We start from the raw sequence: 27,615 nt of genomic DNA, 5'->3' as shown, positions 1-27,615 counted from the left end.
ATGTTATTGATTAAAAATATATTACAAACTTTAAAACTTAAATATAAAGAATTATTTATTATTACATTTATTTTATTATTTGTATCTGTATAATACTTGTAAATTTGTAATATCAATTTTTTTATAGGTTTCAAATTCTGCATCTGGCAATTATGTGCCCATATTGCTTCTAAGAATTCAAACTGATGAAAATCTCTTCAAACAACTTTAAAAATTGTGTTATACATATATATGGGCATTTTTTAATGAATGTAGTATCTTGCTGTATCCATATTTGGGATCTCTTGAAAATGGCTGCATAGTGCATACATATTGGATACCAACCCATACCCGTATTCGTGTCCATGCAACTTTGGGTATATATTACATGGCATATATCATGATATTGAAATTCTAAACTATCAATTGGCATTTGGCATGGATCAATGATGAAGTATCATCATACAATCAAATGTATTTAGTTTTATAATTGTTAGAATAATAATTCCTTATATTGTTAATGGTCGATACCATAATTAATATGTCTACAGTATTAGGTAGATAGCGGTAGGTATCATAATTAATATCTACAGTATTTTTTTGTAACTTCTTTATATTGTATTTTTCCTCAGTTAATTTCAACTAAGTTTTTACCAGTTCATTTTGCTGATTGCTGAACATGGTATCAGAGCATAGGTAAAGAAATTTTTCAAAAATCCTGGTCCACTATAATATTTTTGAAATTTTTCAAAAACCCGTCTAGGGCCGTCTAGGGTTTTTTTGTGCCTGGCTCCTATGTCTATTTTTTGTGGGTCTGTCTTGGGAGTATTTTCTCCTACCCACATCCGTTTTCTGTCAAGATTCGTGGAAGGGTTTGACGGAAAAAAAAATTTGTCAAAATCATGTTTGTATTTTCTCAGTCCGCAATTCCATCTTTTTTTCTTTCGCGCGACTTCTGTTTTTTTGACGGCTAGGGTTTTCTGGGCAGCGGCTCTGTATTCGCGCCTAGGGTTTCATTCTCTGGGGCTGCAATTTTTTTCACAGGTTCTACATTTTCGGCTAGGGTTTCACACTTCATTTCAAGTCAAAAAAATATTTCAGTTGCACAAACTTTGTGGGTATTTCGAAATCTGAACTGCATTGTCGTTGGATTTTTCTGGGTGCATCATTTTTTGTGCCTTGGTTTTTGAGCCCGTAGATTTGACGCTTCAGTTGAAAAATAATTCTAATTACAAATTCCTTGTGGGTTTTTCGAGTGCTCTTTTGGGTCTTTGTTGGATTTTTCTGGGTCTTCTGGAATTTTTTTGCCTCAAATACCATGCTAGGTTTTCAGTTTCTGCATTTGAATCCAATTTGCGTAATTTTGAAGAATCCTTTGTTTTCATCTGTTGTTTTTCGTGCCTTGGAATTTGTGCCTTCACCAGTCCGACCTTGGGGTACGTGATGGCATCTCTGACGAATATAATGCTCGAAAGCAGCCAGAAGTTCAACAAACGCAACTACAACACTTGGAAGCAGGGTATGCTAACCATTTTTTAGTACCGATGTCTTGATGCAATTGTTCTGGGCACATCTCAACATCCAACCACTGCCGGAAAAGATCAAGACAAATGGGATGAGCACAATTGGGAAGCAGTCATGCTCATCAAACTCTATCACATACGAGCAGCTACCTCAGATACCGTCCGGCAAAACTATGAAGGAGATATGGGATCATCTGAAGAGTCTCCATGAAACCTCTGACAAGAGTTGAGCATTCTTTCTAAAGAACATGCTCTTTTCAATTATGATGGACGAAAAGACCTCTACAGGATCACTTGACAAAGATCAAGGACACTCGTGACCAACTTGAGGCGATTGGTCGCACAATAGAGGAAGAGGATATGGTCGTCATCACTCTAAAGAGTTTGCCCAAATCTTATGAGTGTTTCATCGAAACGCTCAATATCACTTCTATTGACGTCGATTTGAAGTTTTCCAATCTTTGTAACAAGCTTTTACAACAAGATCGGTGGCACCAGCAGTTTGGAAGCAGTACCAGTTCCCCCTCCACCAAGCAAGCGCTCTCTACTAAATCTTCAACTAAGAACAAAGGGAAGGCTCAATCTTCTCAGCCGAAATGCTCTAGTTCTTCTCAGGACAGCAAGAAGAACCAGAACGTTCAGTGCAACTATTGTCATAAGTTTGGTCACATAATGGCCGAGTGTTGAATTCAATTGGCATCTGAACAAAAGAAGCAACAAGGGTCTCAACAAAAGGCAAATCTCGCAGAGCACTCTGAGCAGAAAGAATCCCGTACACTCTTATGCTTGGTATATTGATTCAGGGGCTTCGCGGCATTTTACTCATCGTCGGGATTGGTTCACAAAATTTGAACCATTCTCAGATTCAATAATCTTTGGAGGAGGAGAAGACTACACAATTGTTGGTAAGGGCACTATCCAAATTCACTCAGTAAGTAGAAATTTAATTTTTCTTGATGTCTACTATGTTCTAGGCATGGAACATAATCTCCTCTCCATTAGTCAGATCATGAGGCATTCTCGTCAATTAGATGTTGTCTTTAGTTCATCCATCTGCAGCATTGTTGATAGGGAGACTCGTACTACAATTGCTATGGGACTCGAGGATCATGGTTTGTATAGACTTGCTGATTCCAGTGGTTCTTGGGAACACGCTCTGGTTGCTAGGAGTACATTCATCAAAACACTTTGGCATCAGTGTTATGGGCACTTAAACGTGCACTATCTCTCTCAGTTATATCGGGAGGGTTTGGTTACTAGTCTACCTGAGATTCAACCTAAAAGTCATGGAGTTTGTGTAGCCTTTCAAGCTGGGAAGCAGCATCGGACACCATTCTCGGATGGTGATTCTTGGCGAGTCTCCAAGGTCCTTCAGTTGGCTCACGTTATTGGTTGCAAGTACTTGTTATTTGTTGACGATTCAAGTAATAAAATGTGGGTGTATTTTCTGAAAAACAAATCAGATGTGTTCAGTAGATTTCAGCAGTTTAAGGCCTTAGTAGAGAAAGAATCCGATTATCAGATTGTCACTCTAAGGTCAGATAATGGGGGAGAGTTTTGTTCCAATGACTTCTCTACATTTTGTGCTACACATGGCATTAAACACCAGCTCACCACACCATACACCCCTCAGCAGAATGTTGTAGTTGGAAGTAGAAATCGCACCATTACAGAAATGGCTCGTTCTATGATAGAGCATAGAAATGTTCCTAAGAAATACTGCGCTGAAGCAGTTTACACTGCAATCTATCTCCTGAATCGATCACCTACACATGTCGTTAGGAAGATGACTCCTAAAGAAGCCTAGTTAAGACGCAAACCTAAAGTGGGCCATTTGCAAGTCTTCGATTCTACGGCTCATGTATGGATTCCAGACGCTAAACGTGCTAAGTTGGATTCAAAGAGCCAAACACTTATGTTTACTGGTTACAGCGACAACCACAAGGCCTACAGGTTGATTGATGTGGAGACAGATCGTCTCATTTTCAATAGTGATGTTGTGGTTGATGAGACTACTAGTCCATTTATGCCTTCTACTACTCCCAGTCCTGTGACTCCGTCTATGAAGACTACTGATGTTGGTATTTGTCTTCCTCTTGGTTCCCATGATGGGAGGGCTTCAGAGCATTCCGACTCTAAAGATGAGGAATCTACCAATCCAACACCCCCTGATTTTTCACAAGATTTACATCCAGATGACTTTGTTCCGAAAACTCCGAGGGATGTTATTCCTCCAATGCCAGATGTTGGTACTTCTACCCTTCGGCCTAAATGGTGGGCCAAGACAATAGGAGATCTTCATGATGATGAGCTTCTTGAGGATAGATCAGTTCGCCGCAAGAAAAAGCAGCAAAATACAGTCCACAGCATCCATGAGCCCCAGACATATTCTGAGGCTAAAGGCATTCCTGAGTGGGAAAAAGCTATGGATACAGAATAACATAGACTTCTAAATAATAACACTTGGGTTCTTTCTGATTTGCCTCCTAGGAAGAAACCTATCAGCTGTAAATGGGTTTACAAAGTCAAGTATCATGCCGATGGTACTTTAGATAAGTACAAGGCCAAATTGGTTGCTCAGGGCTTTACACAGCAGGAGGGCATTGACTACGAGGAGACTTTTGCTCCTACTGCCAAGATGAGTACAATTCGTCTTCTTCTCGGTATTGCAACTCAGTTTGAATGGAAACTTCATTAGATGGATGTTAAGAGTGCATTCCTCAACGATGAGTTGCAAGAAGTTGTTTATATGACTCAACCTCATGGCTTCAAGGTTGTTGGTAAGGAATAAGGTTTGCATATTAGTAAAAGCCCTATATGGCCTGAAGCAAGCCCCTCGAGCTTGGTACTTCAAGATTGATCATCAGTATTTGGTTGAACATGGTTTTCAACGCAGTCCCTCTTTACACTAATCTGTATGTTAAACTTTCTGGTGATGATATCCTCTTTCTTGTTGTCTACGTGGATGACTTGATCATTACTGGCAATTCTGCACATTTGATTACAGCCATCAAACAGGACTTGTGCCAAGCTTTTGACATGATAGATTTGGGGCATTTCCATTATTGTTTAGGTGTTGGAAGCGTGGCAGAATGATGACAGTATCTTTATTTCACAGTCCAAGTATGCCTGCAATTTGCTTGAAAAGTTTTGAATGCAGGATTGTAAACCTGCTTCCACACCTATGGAGAAAGAGCTAAAGTTATCAGCCAAGTTTGATTCACCTACAATAGATGAAACCAAATTCAGGCAGCTAGTAGGCAACCTCATCTACCTTACTGCCACTAAACATGACATATGTTTTGTTGTCAGCTACATCTCTCGCTTCATGAAAGCCCCAAAAGTTGATCATCGGATTGCAGCAAAGCGAGTGCTGCAATATGTGAAAGGCACTTCAGACTATGGCATTCTGTATGGCAGGTGCAACGATCCAAAGTTGATTGGTTATACTGACTCGGATTGGGCAAGATCAGTGGATGACAGAAAATCCACTTCTGGATACGTAATCAGTTTGGGTACTGGTGTCGTCACTTGGAGCAGCAAGAAGCAAACAGGTTGTGGCTCTTTCCTCGGCCGAAGCTGAAACTGGGGAACAGTCAAGGCCGCATGTGAGGCAGTTTGGCTTCGAAGGATGTTTTCTGAAATGCAAATGCTGCAAGCAAGTCCTTCTCCCTTGTATACTAATAATCAAGGGGTGCTCAAACTGGCCAAAAATCCAGTCTTCCATGAACGTACCAAGCATGTCGAGGTTCATTGTCACTACATCCGCAAGCTAGTTGAAGACGGATCAGTTCAGTTGCAGTATGTTCCGACAACGGATCAGACTGCGGATATTCTCACCAAGTCTCTGAGCTCGGATAAGTTTGTAAAATTCAGGGAGCAACTTGGTGTTTTTCATAGATTGACCATTAAGGGAGGGTGTTAGAATAATAATTCCTTATATTGTTAATGGTCAATACCATAATTAACATGTCTACAGTATTAGGTAGATAGAGGTAGGTATCATAATTAATATCTACAGTATTTTTTTGTAACTTCTTTATATTGTATTTTTCCTCAGTTAATATCAACTAAGCTTTTACCAGTTCATTTTGCTGAACAATAAATCTGTATATTTCTTTAAATTTTATACACACACGAATGTAATGAGTTACTATACCCATACTAGTGAAGCCATTAATAGGGTCAAGGAAGCCATGAGAGCCATCTATGGCGGTGTTAATAATGAATTCCGTCCCACATGGATGATCCTTGATTGGCTATGGCACAAATTTTAAAATAATAAAACCCATTATATGCAGCAGAATATTTCTTGAATCCAACACTAATCATGCTTGAATTTCAAGCCTAACAATAAGGCTTTGAGAGGGCTCCATGTGTTAATAGAGCAAAAGAAGGCAAGTTCAGAGATGAAACCAAGGATCGTCTTTGGGATTGAGATCTTCAGGCTTGCAAAAGCACCTCTTCGCTCAAGATACGTACATGGTAGTATTATTGACATTGCATCCATGTAACAGTTGTTTGAGGTGGAAGTGTTAGATAATTGTCATTGATGTCAAAGCTTGATAAATGCAGAATGATACAAGAACCTGCTCTCACAAAGAATATGCTGCTGTGTTAGAAAGAATTTGCCTACTGCTGTTAGAAAGAATGTGCTGTTGTGTTGGAAAGAATTCGCCTATTGTTTGATGCTGCTGCATTATACACAGGGTGCCAAGGTGTAGAAGATTTAGATAAAACAAAATCAATTTTTACAGCTGCCAAGAAAGTAAAGCAAATCACATTAAGCTGGCTGCTACTTTTAGAGGGAAACAAAAAAAAAAGTTTTCAGATATGATTGGTTAAAAGTAAAACCAAATCTGATTTATGTAATAAAAAAAAAAGATTTAATGTGATGTCAAAAGAAAGATTTAATGTGACATACCAAGAAAGATTTAATGTGTCATTAAAAAAAAAGATTTAATGTGACATAAAAAGAAAGATTTAATGCAGATATTAAAGCAGATTTGATAAGGTTTCATGATCGGATTTGAACACCCCAGATATTTTAGAAATCTTCCATTTTTAAAGATCTCTCTTGTATCAGCAGCTGTTGATGACCATCCACTCAAGATCCATGATGGCATCACACAAAGGCATGAGAAAAAGGCTGATTTACTGATTGGGGAAAACAGCTCCTTATCTTTACAGAATCATGAATTGGTAGCCCATATACATGAAGATGTTATTGCTAGAGAAACTTCCAATGCTGGTACTCAAGATTTGAGAGTCAAACATGAGGCATTGATTATGGATCCAAGGCACAAGAGATCCAAGTTTGCACATTCCAGCATGGAAGATGTAAAGAAGACACAAAGCATGTGTGAAGGAGGGCTACAACAAGCAAGGGATGCAAAGCGGTGGGGCTGCCCAAACAAGACAGCACTTACAAGATGTCAAGAAATGCTGCAACCATATAGATCAAGCAGGACAATGAAGAGAAATTTATCTTCGTTCACTATTCCTTCTAAGTAAAGAAAACATGGACCATAAAAAAGATGAGCTCCTCGAGATGAGGAAGCAAGAAGAACATGATGTGTGAGAAAAAGCAAAGAGGTATGATCCAGGAAATTTTACTGTGATCTCTTCTTTGCATCATGAGATTCATAAGTTTCCTCCTTTAGAGAATCCTTTGAAAGCTGAAAATCATAAGAGAAGATGGGATAGTGGAGCACACATTGGGAGGATAAGCCGCTATTGTTACATCTACACATGTAGAGGGAGACATAAGTGAATTGGACTTGGTTAGGCCTTTGATTGCTCATGGTGAGTTTGAGGAGTTATTTCTTTTGGAGGCACACATGGTAGAACATATATCTTTTGGACCAGCCTATGTAGTATGTACATGGATGGTGGTATTGCTGATTCAGCTTTGCTCAAGCATGTGGACTCTCTTGGTAAGATCAATGATGGAGATGTTCAATTTTCGGAGTATGAGGAATGCACGGTCAATGCTCTTCATATTATATGGCTTTTACTTTGGGTGGATAAGTATCAACTGAGCTTTAATGCGAGGTATATTGGAGTACGCATACAAAGAAGCACTTCAATCCTAACTTCTAGGGTTGTAGTCCACACATTGGCATTAGGCAGCTGTTATATATTTTTAACCACAAAGATGTCAAGTTATCTTTTTGGTATAACAGCTAATTGGAGTTGGAAAGGATTGTATCATCTTTCTCTTTTTGGAGGTTGGATTATTGATGAACATCCATCATCCCTTGTCATGTGAGGTACTCATTGTTTCACTTGGAGTGAGGTTCTCAGTCAGATAGATGCTGTCTTTCGTTTATAAAAGCAGCACATGGTGTATTGACATAATTGAGTTTGCACTTAGGATGATCATTAACCATACCCTTGGGAACTCATACAGATGTTGGTGGTCACTGAGTATTGATGGCATGATGAGAGGCATCTACCCCTCCACTTTTTGTTGGTGTGAGAATGTGATGATTTGGGATCTAGTGAGCAGCTAGTTAGTGGGACTGCTTGAAGATAGAAGAGTTGTAAATTTCATCACGGTTTGGTGCATCAGAGTGGAGCAACAGAATGGTACATTGTTTTTTTATATGGTTAGTTTGGGATCCAGGTGGAGTAACAGAGAATTGCTTGAGGAATCTTGGGGAATACTGCTACAATACAACTTACCATATGTCGATTGGGATGTCCCCCTTTAAAGCATTGTATGGCTATGATGCAACTTCTTCTGTAGATCTGATCTCACTAATAGTAGACCACCTAGTGCTAAGGCTTTAATTCAGCAAAGCATGGATATTCTGGAAGCCCTCAAAGAGAACTTACGTCGTCAAGCCCAAAGTCAGCAAAAGTTGTATGCAGATAGACATCAAACAAAGAGAGCATTTGAAGAGGTGATTTGGTGTTTTTGAGGTTAAAGCATTTTAGACAATCATCTATGAAGGGAAGTGGAAAAGAGAAGTTAAAACCATGCTTTTATGGTCCCTATTGGGTGATTAAAAAGGTGGAACAAGTTGCTTGTGAGTTGGAATTACCTTCGCATAACAAGATTCACAATACTTTCAATGTTTCATGCTTATAGAAAGCCCTTGGACAGCAGATCAACCCATCCAAGCAGCTCCCTCCACTGGACTATGAAGGGAAATTGATCCTTGAACTTGAATCCTAAGTTGCAGGGTTCGCCCCTGGGAAGCCCTGGTACGGGTCCGGGTTCGACCGGGTCCGTGGTACGGGTCCGGTTCGACCTGGGTTCGACCTGGGTTCGTAAAACCCAGGGTGGGTTCGACCCGGGTCGAACCCGGGCGGACCCAGTCGAACCCGCGTGCCTGGGCGGCCCAATAAGTTAAAAAACAAACCAAATTTTTTTTTTTTTTCAATTCCGCCTTTAAAAAAGCGAAAATTATAACCTAAAGAACACTTCTAAAACATCTTATTGACACATTTCACCTCATTTGTGTTGCAAACAAATTTTTTATGAGAGCAGGTTGAAGAGAGGTTGAACAAAATTTGGCTTCCAAGATCAAAGAGGAGGAGTTGAAGACTGATTTTAGAAGCTTCAACAAGTGTTGCAGTATCATTTCCATACATTTTCAAGCTTCCATTGGCAGCAAGAGGTAGGTTTTTAAACATTTTTTTCCAACTATTTTTGTTTCACAAATTGTCAAACATGAAACTTGAATTTTTTTTCATTATTTAGTTTTTGTTTTTGAATATGTTTATTTTATTTCTTGCCATAGGAACTAGAATGGCATCTACATCTTCCTCCATTGGCAATGAACAAGTAATTGCAAAACAAAGAAATGATCCAAATTCTCCCTTATGGAAATATGTGGACATTATAAAACAACTTCCGAGAGGTGGGGGATTCCGTTGGAAATGCCATGGATGTGATATTGAACGTAATAGTTCATATTATCGAGTGGTAGGCCATTTGTGTGGAATAAAAGGAAGAGGCATCAAAAAATGCCCTAGCAAAAATGGTAAACCTATACCAGATGAGATAATGATGAAATATATTAGGGAGCATGAGGCGGCAGAAGAGAGGGAAGCCCGTAGATTGAACCAAACCGCATCAAAGAAAACAAGGGGAATGCAAGGCCCTTCTAATCCCAGTATTGTAGTAGAAGACCACCCCTTCTTTGCCACAAATGAACCTCAAAGTGAACCACCCTTGACACGTAAAAGAACAAAAGGGCCTTTAGAAACCGCATTCCAAAATGAGAGTAGAGACAATGCTGATCAAGATATAGTAAGGTGCATTTATGCAAATGGTTTGTCATTCAATGTTGTTCGCTCCCCATATTGGAAGCAAATGATAAAAAGTGTTAATGAGGCACCAAGAGGGTATAAGGGCCCCGGTTATGAGAAGGTACGTGGAACATTATTGGAGAAAGAGGTGAAGAGGGTTGAAGATGCATTGAAACCCATAAGGGATTCGTGGGTTGAGACAGGTGTAACAATTGTTTCAGATGGGTGGAAAGATGCTAAAAACCGTCCCTTGATCAATGTCATAGCGGTGTCCCCTAAAGGGGCAATGTTTTTGAGAGCTGTGGATTGTGAGGGCCAAATAAAAGATGGCGAATTTATTGCAGAAATTCTCATCTCTGCCATTGAGTCTGTGGGACCCCGCAATGTTGTCCAAGTCATAACGGACAATGCAAAAAATTGTAGAGCTGCTGGTTTGTTGGTTGAGCAACGCTATGATCACATCTTTTGGACACCTTGTGCGGTACATTCACTCAATCTTATGCTACAAAGGATTGGGCAAAAAATAAAATGGATCAGAGATGTGTATGCAGAGGCTGAGGACATCCAGATGTTCATCACAAACCACCACATGTCTCAAGGGATTTTTAGAACCTATTCGAATTTGGAGCTATTGAAGGTAAGTGAAATAGTAATTTAATTTTACATTTTCTGATTTTTTTGAATTTTCAATGTTAATAATATCGTTGTGTAAGCTATATTGTGTATTCTTCTTTAAAGTTTGGCTTTATTTTTTAATAATTTGGCATTAATTTGTGTTATAGGTTGCTGAGACCCGTTTTGCATCAAACACAATCGTCTTAAGACGACTTGTGAAAGTTAGAGTGGCACTATGCAATATGGTGATCAGCACCAATTGGACTGTATGGAAGCAAAGTAGCACTGAGAGGGCAGGAAAAATTAGGGATAGAATATTGGATGAGAAATGGTGGGATCTTGTTACATATCTCCTAAGTATCACTGAGCCCATCATGAGCATGATTCGCTATACAGACATGGATAGGCCTTGCATAGCTGAGATTTATGATGGCATTGATTCAATGCTTGAAAAAATAAAGTTCACTATAAATGAAAAAGAGAATGATCCTGAGGAGAAATTCTTGGAATTAATTATTGTAGAGAGGTGGAATAAGATGACCACTCCTTTGCACCTTCTTGCCTATGCCTTGACACCTAAGTACTATAGCAATCAGTTTCTTGATAAACCAGGAAGGATTCCACCATGGAGAGATCTAGAAGTATCTGATGGGTATAAGGCAGCATTTCTTAGACTATATCCCAATGATGATTTGCGAGATGTTGTTACAAATGAGTTCATAGAATTCGCAAATGGGAATGGTCTAAGTGTTGATGCACTTCGTCATAGATCCAAGAAAGATGCTCATAGCTGGTGGTACTTCCATGGCACATGCTTCCAACACCTACAACCCCTCGCTATAAAAGTTTTATCACAAGTAAGTTTAATTAATTAAAATTTTTAATTTACAAGTTTTAGTTTATTTATAGTTTACTTTGTCTTCATAGGTTGCTAGTAATTTTATTTTTATTAATGTATAACTTTAATTGTTTACTTTGTCTTCATAGGTTGCTAGTTCATCTGCTTCAGAAAGAAATTGGAGCACATACTGTTTCATCCACTCAGTAAAGCGCAATAGGCTGCTATCAAAAAGAGCGGAGAATTTAGTATATGTGCATTCCAACCTACGTCTTCTTTCACACAAACAACATGACTACACACAAGGGGAAACAAAGATGTGGGATATAGAGCCAGAGCATACTGATTTGGATGCTCCTGCTTCTCAGCTTCTTGCATTGACACTTGATGACTCGGAAATTGAGCCAACTTATAGTGCAAGTGCAAGTGGCATTGGCTCATGTAATGTCAATGTCAATGAGGATGAGGAGGAGGAGGAGGAGGAGGATGAAGAATTAGATGATCCATTTGATGATTAAACTTTAAGTTTATATTGTTGAAAGTTGAAACAATGATACTTGAATATTTTGTCATTTTGATATTAAACTTGATGTATATGATGCTATTATCAATTATGGTATGATCATGATGCTATGATTACAAGTTTATGTTTGTTTTGTTGTTCATATGATGCTATGTGACATGCATATTTTAATTCATGCTTATAGGCTTTGATATATATATATATATATATAAAATTTACATGTTTTTGTACTAACGAACCCAAACGAACCCAAACCCCTTTTCAAAATTTTGCCGTACCGGCGTACCGGGTTCTTCGAACCCGAACCGGAACCCGAACCCGAACCGGCAACTTAGCTTGAATCTGTTTTGGATGTAAGGGAGAAGAGATTACATAACAAAGCTATTCCAGAATACTTGATCAAGTGGACAGGACTACCACTGACAGATGCAACCTGGGAAGGAATTGAAATCTTCAAACACCCTAACCTGAAATTGCTCAAGGACAAGCAATTAGGGGACAGGACTGTGATGAACCCGTGAAAGATGAGGCGACCTGGCCTGGATGGCAGTATTGGCTGCCAACTGTGCATGTTTGTCTCCTTCCAAAAAAATCAGAGGAAGAAATCAGATTTCTGCCAGCTGTTAGTCTATCTTTAACAAGAAAAAAGAATCAGATTTTTTCTGGAATCTTCTATCAGAACCATAGACTTCTTGCAGAAGCCTAGTTTTGTTTTGTAGTGACAGCCTAAGTCACAGAATACAGCGATTTTCATAGATAAGGTTCAAATTTAATCAAATTTCAAACTTTTATAAAACAATCGTTCAAATTCGACCATTAATTCATACGGACACTGATGTCAATTTTTTAGGGTTTCAAAAGGCTTTTAGGGTTTGCGACGCATTTTTGGCGGATTTTTTTATAAAACGCCTCTCCCCTCTGTAAAAAGATGAACCCCTGTGAACCAGTTAATGCATTGGATTTTTTTGTCAATGATGAATAACGCGACTTATCTCTGTGGTAGCCAAGCTCGAGCAGGTTATCTTTGTCTGGGGCGGCGATTTCTGAGTCTGTTGGGCGGCTTTGCCAACCACAATTTGCGTCTGCGGCAGGTTCTCTGTATCTACAACAAGTTCTCTCTGTCTGCAGCGGGTTAGCTTTGTGTTTGCTGTCGTTGCCGTGCATAGGTCCTCCATCACTGCCATTGGCCGTGTTCAAGTGGCTTATTTAATTTTTAATGTTTTGGTTTGCCCGACAATATAATTGATATAGACCATACTTTTAATTACAGTCATTTTTCAATTTTCACACAGTTTTATTTTTCAGTTGTGTCAAAATCTTTAATTTTTGCATTTTATATAGTTTTATTTTTTGTTTTACATGTGCTGTGTGAAAACTGGGCAACATTTTAATTTTCATTTGTATTTTTTAAATTAAATTTTCTAATATATGTTGTGTTGAAAATTATAATTTTATATTTGTTATTTGATATATTTTTATTTTAATAATAGATGTTTATAGACTTATTATTTGAAGTATTTTATTTATTTAGTTATTAAAAATGAAATATTTATTATAATTAGTTTTAATAGTATTTTATTTTATTTTTTCATTTTAAGCTAAAACTTAGTAGATGTCAAAAAAATGAAAGTTAATAATTTAAATATAACAAATACTATATTTAAATAAAGTTTTAAACTTATTGAATTATTTTGCTTTTTAGAGTTAAAAATTAACATATTATATATTTTTTGTTGTAATGTTTTTAAATAAAATTTAATCCATGTTTTAAATATTAAAAATCATTTTTGTTCTCAATTGTGCAGATTGTAATGGCTCCCAACAAATCAACTTCAGAGGGATGGAAACATGTGACCCGCAGTGGTACTTGTCTTCATTGTAACTTGTGCCCAAAAGTTTATACCGGAACTTTAACAAGGATAAAGGACAACTTGCTTGGTATTTCAAGGGGTAAAGGTGGAGGTGTTACTGCATGTCCAAATGTGTCCAAAGAAATTAAAGCTATTTTAGAGAAAGAGCAAGCCTCTTCGATTGCAGGAAATATGCAGGCGGCACAAAAGAAACAGAGAATCCTCTTCCTCTTCCTCTTCGAGTCTACCCAAGGCCACAGGGGCATCCAAAGAGAGTGGAACTTTGAAGAGTCTTTGGAAACCAATAGAGAAACAACAGGTGGATAATGCACTAGCAGATTTGTTTTACACAAGTGCTATTCCATTCAATGTAGCTAGAAATCCGCATTTTTGCAATGCAATTCAAAAAGTTGCAAAGTTTGGCAAAGGGTACACACCTCCAACTTCTTAGGCTTTCAAGACAAGTTTTTTGGAGAGGTCAAAAGAAAGTGACTAAGAAACTAGCTGAGATCAAAACCTCTTGTAAGGCAACAGGTTGCAACATATTCAGTGATGGATGGTCAGATATATGTCAAAGGCATTGATAAATGTTTAGGTGCCTTGTCCTGAAGGTGTTGCATTCTTGAAAGTGATTGACAACATGAACCACAAGAAAACTTCTAAATACATATTTCAAATATTAAAGGAAGCCATTTTTTAAGTAGGGGTGGAAAATGTGGTTCAAGTGGTAACTGATAGTGCAGCAAATTGTATGGGAGTTAGAAAACCCATTGTTGAGAAATACCCACAAATATATTGGAGTCCATGAGCAACACATTGCTTGGATTTGTTGCTTCATGATTTGGCTAAGTTTCCATGGATACATGAAGCAATTCATAGAGGGAGAGCAATTGCAAACTTCATAAGAAATCATCATCTCACATTGAGTCTTTACAGGCAGTATGCATCTAGGGAGTTGTTGAGACCTTGTGACGCAAGATTTGCTTCATTTTATATCACTTTGAAAAGAGTTGTTGAAGAGAAAGCAGCTTTGAGATTTGTTGTTTGTTCCACTAAGTGGGAAAGTTCAGCACTTTCTACAAGTGCTAAGGGCAAGAACATAGAGCAAATTGTTTTAAATGGTAGCTTTTGGGAAAGTTGAACAAAGGTTCTGAATATATGTGAGCCAATTGTTGATGTGCTTCGTATGGTTGATGGTGACAAACCTTGCCTTGGTGTGCTTTATGAAAGCATGGATCGTTGTAAGAAAGTTATTCAGAGAAAACCAAATAATGTAGATGCAGAGTACATGGAGATATGGGCGTCAGTTGATTCCATATGGAAAATGATGCACACACCTTTACATGCAGCAGCTTGCTATTTGGAGCCGAAGCTATTTCAGATTGATAGAAAAGCTGACTTTGAAATTATGGCAGGGTTTCATAAAGCCATTAGCAAATTTGAACTAGATCCAACAATTGCATCTCTAATCAAAGACCAAGGTTGGGTATACAAGAGAGCAGAAGGGGTTGTTTGGAATAGCAGGAGCCAAATATGATATGACACGAGATGTGGTACCTGGTTATAGATGGTGGACGAGCTATGGAGCACAAACTCCTGAACTTCAGCGCTTTGCCATTAGAATACTTGCCCAGGGAGCAAGTTCATCAGCTTGTGAGAGGAATTGGTGTTGCTTGGACCACATCCATTCCAACACGAACAAATTGTCGTCTGAAAAGTTGGGAGATCTTGTCTACATTCGCAGCAATTTGAAATTGTTCATGAACAAATCAGCGTCTCCACATCTTCTTCACAACAATGCATTTCACAAGACATAGAAGTGTCAGTTGCAGATGAGCCTGACTTTCTTCATGAGGAATTGGATAGTGATACAAATGATGATGCTACACCATCTGAGCCAAGTGCTCTTGATGACTTAGAGCTTTTTTGAAGTTCTGAAGTCTTTAACTTTTTATTCTAACTTCTTTGAAAAGAAAACATCTTCACAATCGTGATTTCAAATGTTTCTTATGGTTTATATTTTATAAATGTGCCATTTTTTTATAAATCTATTTAGCAATGTTAAGCTATTTTGATAATTTATTAGAAGTATACATATATTTTAAAATAAACAAAATTATATAAGGCGAATTTTATCCAAATTTTTTTTTTTGAATTTTTCCCTCATCAAATTCATCTGAATTTCATGGCTGTCGAATTCGAACCTTGTGACTTAGGTGACAGCTGTATCTATTTTGTCTTGTAGTGACAGCTATATCCTACAAGGAAAATTAGATCTGTTTTGTCTTTCGCATCAAAACGCCCTAGGATTTCTCTTTGGAAACTATGTGCCAACTGTCTGCAACTATTTGTAAACCAGAAGCTTCTACCAGCTTCAGCCAACTCGTTAAAAACTGTGGTTGGCCTCTTTACGGATTGGTACAGATCATCCACAACTTAGTTTTGAGTCCCTCACAAAGCTTCATCCCTTTCTTGGCTTACCAACTTCTACTGTAAACTTGGTACTTGGTTTCTGTATAGCCTACACCATATTCTACATTGCAATGCCAAGGCAACCTCCAACCATACAAGTTTACAACAAAAAAACATTTCATCAGTTCTTGCTGCTGAATGGAATTTCTGTCAGAACTTGGCAATGATATAAAAGTTCTATCGGCAGTTAAGTCAGATCAGGACTAAGTCTTCAGTTAAAACCAATAATGAAACTGATTCCATGTAGTTTTGGGTTTAAAGGAGAGTCAGCACAAAAAAATGGTTTCTTCTGAAATTTAAAACAGAAACAAGCTTTCAACTTTGGTTACAGGAAGAAGGAATACTGCTGCTACAATCTGAAAATTGAGGGGGTGCCCCCTCAAGTTTAGACCTGTTACAACCATGGGGGCAAAAACCCTCAAGAATGGGACCTGTGAATATTTGTAGGGCACCAAAGCCACTCAAGAATTCAGACCTGTGTGCTGGGCACTCAAGTGAGTCAAGATATAAATAAAAAAATTCATGCTGTTATCATTTGTGGATTGATTTATGTATACTTTTAGTTAGAACAATTGATTTATACGAAATATGATTATAAATTATATACTTCTAAATTTCTAATGATGCTAATATTAACAAGAAAACTGCATATTAACATCTCTATAAGAAATACAAAAATCAAATTAATCAAAAACTATAAAATAAGAAATTGTTGGCACCTGACCAATTTCAGAGAAAAGGCATCAAAATAATCTCCAAGGCATAAAAAATCTCTAGCTTTGCATAATGATAAAAATAAAGGGAAATTTTGGCCCTGATTTACCACAAACTCATCATGTATGCATTCAACAGTGGTTGGGATGAAAATGAACCAGGGACGCATTTATGAAAGCAGTTTGTTTGATTGTATAGAATGAAATTACTTCATTTTCACCTAGTCACTGACCATCTTAGTCACTGATCATCCTCGTGCATAAAAAAAAAATATAAAAACCTAAAAGTCTACTCGTGCTTTACCTTTATCAGGCGTCCAGCGATTTTGTGATGAATTGCAGGGATTTAGTCTCGCAATTTCACGAGTTTTAGGATATAAACTCCTCATGTGTTCTGCAATAAATAGTCACTAAGTATATCTGCAAATAACACACAAGGGGTTTCACAGTGCGAGTACTCGCATGTTTAGCGAGTCCTTGCCAAGTCTTGGAACCATGAGATAATGTATGTGAACTGAAGTGATGATCTACATCCAACAGTTCCATCTTGTGGTTAAGACAAACAACACTAATCCTACCATAAACTATCTCCTTTGTCTACAAGTAGTTAGAACCCTCCATATTTTGAGACCTTGTAGTCATAACACTTTGACATGCATTCACCTACATTCTGAGAGTCTTTATACTTTGTACATAGGCGAGTTGTGTTCAAAAGGAGGCACTGCATCCTTGGTCAGAAAGTCATATATTCAAACCATAAACTCTTACAATTTGTTCAAAACCTACAATAGTGTGTGCAGACTAAAGTAACAATCTACCTCCAAAAGTTCACTCTTGTGGCTAAGCAAAAACAAACAATGTTTAAGATAGGTTCCAATAAATATGGAAGTTCTAACATCACAACAACAATTCAATTGGCCTAACATCTGGAGATAGGTTCCACCCACCATGTTCATGCATGTAACAGTTTGACATGCTTTATTCCTCACAAGGTGATCAATCCAAATAAGGTGATCCAAGAAGGCCACCACAATAAATTTGGAAATTTCTCTGTTGCAACAGTGCTTCAATTAGCCTAACCTCTAAAGAAAGGCTTTACCCACCATGTCCATGATTGTTCATATTCTTATTCCACAACCCATTCTTATATTTGGTCTACTTATCATCAAGCATAATAACAATTGCGTAAATGTCATAACAAGATAGCCATCTCAAAGCTATAAATAAGCCCAAAACAGAGGCAAGATATTGCCAAGATTTATTGAGGATTTTGATATAGCCAATATGCCCAAGCAATCTATACTCTTCCATCAATAATTGCTTCAAAAACAGCTTGCATATAGAGGATTTTGATATAGCCAATATGCCCACTCAATCTATCTTCTCTAAATGTTATATCTTAACATCTCATTGTTACTCATTCCTACTCGTGCTCCTAACCTGGAAATGAAGAATCTTATTATGAACTGACCTATCTCCAGATACACACTTCACTTATGCCCTGTGTACTCTATCCCAATATATGCTACTGACTTGGGAAAGAGGAATCTCATTATTAATATTAGCTGACATATTTTGCATGCACACTTATTATATAAAACACAACTATATTAACCTCAATAATATACTAAGGTTCTTTTTGGACCCGTTACTAACTGTCTACAGAAATTTGGAAAAGTAGATAACCATACTGACTTCAAATATCAACATACAAATTGCCTTTATCAAATGATGCCAGAGATATAAGAGCAGTTCATCCTGAGATATGGATCTGTACCAAGAATTTTATTTTTATTTCAACCCTGGTCTAGTATGTGTACTAAAGATAATAAAGGAAGAACTTCTGTAACAAAGGAAACCCAACGAGAAATCTAAAGAGAGTACATCCTACTTCCAACATGTAAGTGACTTTACTTGCAAGGGTCCACAATGTTCAAAAATAAAACAGTGCTCAACATGAGAACACAATGAGCTGCATTTTTCTTCTAAACCTTGGATACTAAAGTGTTTCAGATATATGTTCAACCGTAAGCTTCCTTTCTATAGGTTATAAAAAATATATATATATATAAACACATGGATCTCACCTTTGGTTGAATTATGTCAAAGTTCTTAAAGAAGCATTTTTTCCCAGACTGGTCAAGCTTTGCTTTCATCAACCTCGAGAAATCATTAGCCCCACAACAGAAATCCACAATCTACAAAAGGTGTAAAATATCACCTGTTAGTCTCAACAATTTGTATCATACAAACAAAATAACTGACACTTTGAAATTAAGAATAATAATCATTGAATGTAAAAATATGGCCTCAATTGCCTCAACCAATCACAATGGAGAAAAATCATCTTTATGTACACTGTTAAAAAAATATGCAAGCTCACAGATTTATATATTATGAATTAATATTATACAAAAAATAAATAGCTATTAACTGGTAGATAGGTGCAATCAATAATCATTAGTTAATAGAGAAGTGAAAGAAATATTTCCCTTCAGAACTATTATACATAATACCTTAAAGAAAAAAAATTTAATAAATAAGAACATAAATCATAAATGACTAAAATACATCTCTAGCAATTTCAATATAAATTTGATCCTAACAACACAGAGACCAAAGAACATAGAAATGGAGGGGTATGTGCAGGAAAAAAGAATGTAATACATCAATGGATCTGCATCAGATGTTAAAAGATATGTGGGAAGCCTACGTAACACTAAGAACAGGAGCAAATCGGGCTAAGAAATGTGGTAGAGCAGGATGTTGAAATATGCATATGTATGGTGCCAGGAACTCACCACATGATAGCCTTGAAGATCTGGTTTGAGAGGGCATGGTAGCAAAATCCTTAAAGGATGCCATGTTCAGCCTTATCAGTTAGTTTGGTTTGTTGTTCTTTGAAATGCTGAAATCAAAGACTACAGACAATAAAAGAGGCCTTAATATTTCAAATATTATTTTTGGCAGTATGTTACATCCTATGACAGCAATCATAGCATAGTACTTTGGTGGTTATTCTACTACCTTACAATGAAGATAGCCTTAAAGTGCTTGAGAGCATATAGCCCTTGAAGTTCTTGACGAATGATATTGTGGCTAAATTCTTGAAAGCTTGAAAGATAAGACTACACTCTAGCCTACAACAGAGATCTTAATACTTAAATTATTCTAAATTATTCTAAAATGAAAATACTCAAGGCTCAAGATGTCATTACACAATGAAAGTTCAAATTATAATCGATTTTAATATTCATGTTTTTCTTCATCAGAGGCATCAAGGTCAATATCAACATTTGGTTCCATTTCATTTGAACCATAATCAATTGGATTGCCACTACCACAAGCTGTGTCAAGTGCAGAAGCTGGTTCAATTTCATTTTTCAAACATTTGACAAAATGTCAAATCATTAACAACACACAAGGAAAGTGATTTCACAAAACATAAGCAAACGGCTACTACATATGCATAATGTAAATCAACTGATATCAATCTCAGCAACCCTGTGTTCATACGTACAGCTCACAAATGCAACTGAAATGGTATTTAATTGCTTGCTCGCTGTCATATTCTGATTAAAAATGCTGTCACAAAGTTATGAGAGTGAAATTGAGGTTTTAATTTATAAAACTATGCTTGGGTATGGCCCTTGGTAATTCCTGGGTGCCTGGGTTCTCTGTGGGTCCTTCACAAAAGGACCCACAGAGAACCTGAGCACCCACGAAGAACCCAAACCGTCCCCAAGGCCGTACCCGTACCAGGACCCAGGTTAAAACAGAAGAACCCAATAACTTAGAAATTATTAGTTTGGTAATGTGCTGGCTTTCCATAGAAACCTCTGGTAGCATTTGTAGCATAGTAATCTAGTTGTTCTGCTGTTTCAGTTTGTAGCTGCATCCACTAGCGAATTGCTTATTAAAAGACTTCTGCTAATTCATGAAATCTACTTCCAAAATAAATGGACACCATGAACTTCCCATCAGTTTTGCTTTATCAAACCAAAAATATAGATTAAAAATCAAAGAAAGTTGAAAATTACATTTTAACAGGTAACCAATGTTCTGCAGAGTTCTAGAACAGGCACAGGGACCGGATTTATGGCCGGTGGGACTATGGACATGAACTTCAGATCAGGCAGAGGAAGGCGGTTCAGATTTGATACAGTATTTGGAAAATTAGTTATAAAAAACTGTAAACTAATAAACACAATGCATTGAAAATGTTGAATTTTAATATATTATTTATTTACAATATGATGGTTATATCACAGTACAATGGACAATGCCTCAATGGTCTAATCATCCCTTCAGATGCTATGTCAAAATCCTCATCAATAGAGCTCGGACCCAAACCCATCTAGCTGAATCTCCAATTAGACACCAACCAACCTTGCTTGTACCTAATCCTCATCAATCTGTGCAGATTACTCTAGTTTTCCATTTCATTCTGTTGTTGAGCTCTCCTTGCATGTAAGTGTGATGCAGTCCATGAGACACAACACAATAAGTGCAATGCTGTCCACGTAAGTGCTAGTTCCTCTACTTCTAAATCTCACTGCATTTGGGCTCTCCCTATATGTAAGCATGATGCAATCCATGTAAATGCTAGTTCCTCTAGTTCTATATCTTACTGTGTTGTTGGTCTCTCCCAAAGGTATGCATGTTTCCTTAGATAGAGTGAACAAAGTTGTAAGTAGATCAATTCCTCTTAACAGTAAGGAAACAAGAAACTTGAGACAAGAGGCAAATGACTAACATGGTTGTCAGTGAATGAGGCATGTGCATTGAGTATCATAATATTGGGTGATCCCACACCATGTTATTGGGTCTTCTTGCAATAGCGCCTCCTTATCCATTTTTGTGTGGAAAATTTAGTCCACTCGTAACAAATGTTGTCAAACTCCTCTGCATTGTACACCTTTGGAATCACCTTCACGAACCTTCTCATCAACTCTAAACCTGTCAATACATATGCAGTCATGTGTAGGAGCATGTTGAGCTTATCCCACCTTTGTCAAACAATAGGTTGGATGTATTTATTATAGAACTCCAAGGTGTGATCTTCCTTTTGTATAATGACCTTCATTTCACCAAGCATGCTATCAATGCACTCATATATATATGATGGAGACAGTGCATTTGACATCAACTCAAAAGGTGGCACTCTTCACCCCTTCCTCACCTTCTTTTCCCCTATGCTATCTTGGACTTGGTCCACCAGTTCCACTTATATGCCATGACCATTGCAACTCAATCAACCTCTCCAAGAGCACAAAATATGAGGCATATCTGCTCTCAACATGTTTGACAGTCTCTTTCTAGAAGATCCAAAATAGGGCATGCAATGGGTAGTGATTGCAAAATAAACATCTCTCGCATCAAGTACTAAATATTTGATCTAGTCACTTTTCGCATTACTTTGAGTGCATTGTTCATGACATACATGAAGCAAGAGATCCAATTTATATGTCTGTAGGCAACTTTCACAAATTTCTTTGATGACTTGCACACATTCATCACACCTAAGATGACCTGCATCACACTCTCAAGGCCAACATCCACAATAGCATCTTCAACGCCATGAAACTAAAAAATCTACATCCGTCCACTGCCATGTCTATTATTGGATTTGATAGTAAACCCAACAACTCCCAAAAATCACCTACAACCAGAACTATCACAAAATGAGAGAAAAAGTCATTAATGTGCTCATGAAACCTTAAGAGAATAATTTGATTAACAAAAGCATGACAGCTTTTGTATTGACTAATCTGAATGAATACTAGATAAATACAAAGTAAATTAAAAGTTTATAAAAGCAAATAAGAAACTCTAGATGAAACCCTACGTGAAGATTAGATTACATCATGACAAGCTTCCTCATCTAAGGACTTGAGGCAACATGACCTAAAATTAGCTCAATCTAATAATAGAAAAACACTCATAAGTTTAGCTTAAATGTAATAGAATAAATGAAGACAATTAATTAATTCATGAGTAATTAATTACTAGGTGATTAACCTATATACTCCAACATCTATAACTTACAACTTACTAAAGTTCTCACAATACTAAAGTATGAGACAATGTGTAGCTGAATCACCACATTCTTTTTCTTTCATCATATATAGGTAATTGTTGGAATAACTTGTGCCTTTTTAGCAATTCATACCATAGCTCTTTTGGACAATAATGATTAGTGGCACAATTATTACTTAGTTGTATAATTATGGTAGAATATAAGCTATAAAAGACGGGGTAACAGGATCTCAAGGACCAAATAGCCCTCGGTTATCTCAAATGAGCTATTTAAATGATTACAGGAGAATGATAAAGAATGCTTGTGTTACCACATAAATTGAAATTGCTTAATTACACAAGTATATAAAAAGATAGAAATGCTTAAACTACAGAAACAAAAAGTAAAAAGGTCGAAGATTTCACCACAAGACCGCTTAGCTTTCAGCCACAGATGCCAACACACTTCACAGATGTCTATGCGTTTGCACTGTCATCCCTATCAAAAAAACAATAACTTCCTATAGAGAACAATCCAGTCCGCTAAGCCTTCACACAAACAACATGTGGCTCCTCTCTTGAAGCAATCTAATACAAGTGTCATCAGTGTAGATGAGAGGAATCTTTACAACTGTAAGTGAGAGATGAAAGTATTCTAACAAAGATTTTGTGTGAGAGGGAAAGAGAAAGTGGAGAACAAAAAGTGTTCACAACTTGCCAAAAAAGATGTCAGAATGAGGAAAAGAGAAGGTTATATTGAATCGGATGGGGAAAAAATCTATTACAAGCAAACGCCTCCACATCACACTACCGTCCGACCAAATGGTTTTGATATTCAAACAATAGGCTGCTAATGCTTCATCATTGCAACCAATGAGGTCAGGATCGTGATATTTCAATCATAGGATTTGTCATAAATATTAAAGTAATATTGTAATATTGATATAATGGTAATCTTAGTCGTTTAGTTAGAATTTAGAAACTTCCTTTTATGTCGTTCGTATCTAGTTAGTTTTAGGAAGTTTCCTTTCTGCCTTTCCTATTTCTATTCCCAATCATTTCCATTATGGAAGGATCTTGTAATCTCTATATAAGGAGCTTTCATCTCCTTTGTAATTACAATATAGCAAATTATCATTCCATGGTATCAAAGCGGATTAAGATTTTTTTAACGAATTTTTTTGGATAATAAAATTTGTGGGTTTTCTGATTTTTTCTGAAAAAAATCATGATGGGTTTTCTGAATTTTTTTCAAAAAAAAACAGGATTGGCAATGGGTTTTTTGTTTTCTATGTGATTTTTTCAAACAAAAATCATAGGTTCTTTCTCTCATGGAGGATTTCCTGATTTTTTTTTTGAAGAGTGTTGCTGTTTTTTTTGTTTTTCGAGTTTTTACCGTTTTTTCCACAAAAATGAAGGTATTTGATTTCAGCATCACATAAAGGGTTTGCCGATTTTTTCACAAAATCATGGTGCTCTTTCTAACGATTTTGGGATAAAATTGTAGTTTCTTGCAGCTTGTTTTGGATCACACCTATGGTTTCTAGGGCAAACGGAGTTCTTCTATATGAAAGTTTTTACAATTCGTTTACAAAATCTTGGTTGTTTGCTTCTTTTGACGATTTTTTACAAAATCGTTTCTTTCAAAACTGTGAAGGTTTTTTTAAAAGTGTCTTTGGATGAAGGGAGGGATGGCTTCGTTGCCCAACATCATGTTTGAAGGATTATGGTAAACTTGGTCACATCCAAAAGTTTAACAGAACCAAGGAGGCTCATGTCGTAGAGCACTCTAAGGAGAAGGGGGCAACCTTCTTTGCATTCATGGCCAAATGACCTGCATATTATGTCAAGTTTTTTAGAAGGATGACCATTAAAGGAGGGTATTAAAGTAATATTGTAATATTGATATAATGGTCATCTTAGTCGTTTAGTTAGTTTCCTTTCTATCTTTCATGTTTCTATTCGCAATCGTTTTCGTTATGGAAAGATCTCTTTGTAATCTCTTTATAAGGAGCCTTTGTCTCCTTTGTAATTAATATATTACAAATTATCATTTCAATAAATGCCACAAGCATAATGCATTAGTGATAAATTGGCATCAGGTGCAATTTTTGACACTACATAGCTTCATTAAGGATGGCATGCTCCACAAGCCTATAAACCCTATGTAGCAAAAAATGTTTGTCCTTTGAATGTTGTAGGGAAAAACTAAACATTTTGTAATTTTGTCTAGCTCGTACAAGTTTGTAGGTAGTGATGGATTTTCCAAGATTTGGAAAAAGTTATTAAATAACATATGTCAAAGTGAATAAATGTTAGGTAATATGATTCTATGATGTATATGATGAATGCCTTGTCATTGAATATTTGAAATATTTTATTTTTACGATTGTCATCCCATAAAAAATTACCTCCCAAAAATGCATCCCCTAGCTTCCTTGCCCTAGAAACTTGTTGAAGCATAGGTTAGAACTAAAAGACAACTTAATTTATGTTGTCTTACTTCAAATTGCATGAGGAACGAAAGCAAAGTATAATCAAAAGTTAAATCAATGATCTATTGTATCATTGTGAATACATAAATGATTGTAAGAGAAGGGGCCACCTATAGCCGTTCATCAACATTTTCAAAACATGAAGACAACGAAGCAAAAAGATAGTCTCTTGCAGTAAGAATAAAAAACAACATATTTAATTTATAAATAAAACCTAAAACCACACAAAAATTCTAGATTGGGTCATATTCCTTCACTCACTCCATGGAAAACAAGAAATGAAGCACTAAAAACAAGAGAATTGAAGAGATGTGAGGCACAAGTACACAACCACATACACAAGTAAGGGAATTCTCTTATCAGTGAAATGTGCTCTAGTCCTTCATGAACCCAAAGTCACCTCAATTAGCCTCAACATTGTTCGAAACAATGTGATGGCAAAGTAATCAACATGCATGTCACAATTAGAAACTTGCAAATTTTTGTTTTACCATAAATTTTATTATAAAAATTCCACCCTTCACCAATAAGCATGTGTGATGCCTATTGTGACGTTTTCACACATCGCCCCATTGCAAATGGGGACCCCCACTTTTTTTTGCTTTCTAGGATAGCAGTAAATCTTTTGCTATTAAAGTTTGCATTGAAGAGGTGTAGTTGGTCAAGAGGCTAGAGATTAATCAAGTCAAGAGGGTCACATAGGGCAAAATTTGTCTAAGTATGGGAAAATTTCCATTGCCCTCTGCCAGGAGTGATTTCCATTGCCTAAGTTTTGAGCGACTTCCTTTGCCTTGTTTTAGGAGTGAATTTCCTTCTCTTGTCCTCTAGCGAGTCCAAGATACCCTTGGTGATTACAAATTGCAATGAGGAGCTTTGGTCGAGCAACAAGTTTGATCTTTTAACTTGGCCCGATGCAAAATTTGGCCAAGTACATGAAGATTTCTTTTGCTCCTCATTTGGAGTGAAATTCACTTCCATTGCTCCAATTTTGGAGCAAATTTTGCTTCCTTTGCTCCTTCTCAAGAGAAGGAGCAAAATCCCTCTCCAAGCCTTCTAAATCATATGAAATTCCCTCTAGTCGTTATGTGATGCCTTAGTTTGAGCAAAGGATTCGATTCCCAATCAACAGACTTGAATTTGGGCTATGTACAAGGACACTTCCTTTGCTCCCCTCCAATAGTGAATTTCACTTCCATTACTCCCCTTTGGAAGCGAAATTTGCTTCCTTTGCTCCTTCATGAGAGTGAATTCACTTCTAAGGCATTCATTGAAGGCTATTTGATGACCTTTTGTGCATAGAGACTAAAACCTAAGACATGAGTTAGTGAATTTGAAGTGATTTCCTTTGCTCCCCTTTAGGAGCGAAATCTACTTCCATTGCTCCCTGATTGGAGCGAATTTCTCTTCCTTTGCTCCTTCATGAGAGCGAAATGACTTCCCAAGCGGTCATTAATGGTAATTTGATAAACTTTGGCACGTGGAGACTAAAAACCTCGAGGCATGATTGGTAAAAGAGAGACAAAATGATGAAATAGGACTAAGACCAGATTAGAAGGAGATTTGAACTTAATTTCCTTTGCCCCTGCTTAGGAGTGAAAAATCACTTCCATTGCTCCTCATTAAGAGCAAATATGCCTTTGCACTTTCATGAGAGTGAATTTGCTTCCAAAGCCTCCCTTAATGATAATTTGACACATCTACACGCTAGGAGAGCAAAACCACAAGATCTAAGTTGATAAAAAAGGGAGAAATTGATAAAATCTAACTAAGTGGTGAATTTGAGGGTTACTTCCATTGCTCCTAGATAGGAGTGAAAAACACTTCCATTGCTCCCTGATAGGAGTGAAAAGACTTCCATTGATCCTCAATTGGAGAAAATTTTGCTTCCTTTACTCTTTCATGAGAGCGAATTCACCCCTAAGGCCTCACATGAAGGCAATTTGATGCATTTGAGTGGGATGGAATGAAGGGTAAATGGAGGAAATCAAGCTAAGTATTGAATTTAAGGTCATTTCCTTTGCTCCCCTTCAGGAGCGATTTTCATTTCCATTGCCCCTCATCTGGAGCGAAATACTCTTCCTTCGCTCTCTCATGAGAGCGAAGTTGATTTTAGAGCCCTTCCCTTGGAGTCAATTTGACACAATCACACGCATGGGTAAGCAAAATCACAAGGCATGAGTTGATGAAGGGTGAATTTGAGTTTATTTCCATTGCCCTCCCTTTGGAGGGAAATGTGCTTCCATTGCTCCTTCTCAGAAGCGAATTCACCTTCCATTGCTACTTCATGAGAGAGAAATTCCCCCCTATGCACTTTTGATGATCATTTG

At 37.1% G+C, this 27,615-nt stretch overlaps 1 protein-coding gene across 5 annotated transcripts in view; it reads right to left on the bottom strand.

Annotated features, from left to right (window-relative positions):
• The window catches only part of LOC131055051 (protein ENHANCED DOWNY MILDEW 2), a 55,580-nt gene that overhangs the window by 5,792 nt on the left and 22,173 nt on the right, over window positions 1-27,615 (bottom strand). For all 5 annotated transcript variants that reach the window (XM_059221548.1, XM_059221549.1, XM_057989664.2 and 2 more), the window contains one exon: window positions 18,863-18,973. In XM_059221548.1, coding sequence (XP_059077531.1) covers window positions 18,863-18,973 — 111 coding nt within the window. The remainder of the gene's footprint in view (window positions 1-18,862; window positions 18,974-27,615) is intronic.

This window comes from Cryptomeria japonica, chromosome 5 (genome assembly GCF_030272615.1).
Source record: "Cryptomeria japonica chromosome 5, Sugi_1.0, whole genome shotgun sequence".
In the NCBI taxonomy this organism is placed as follows: Eukaryota; Viridiplantae; Streptophyta; class Pinopsida; order Cupressales; family Cupressaceae; genus Cryptomeria; species Cryptomeria japonica.
This window is presented reverse-complemented; position numbering and strand designations above follow the sequence as displayed.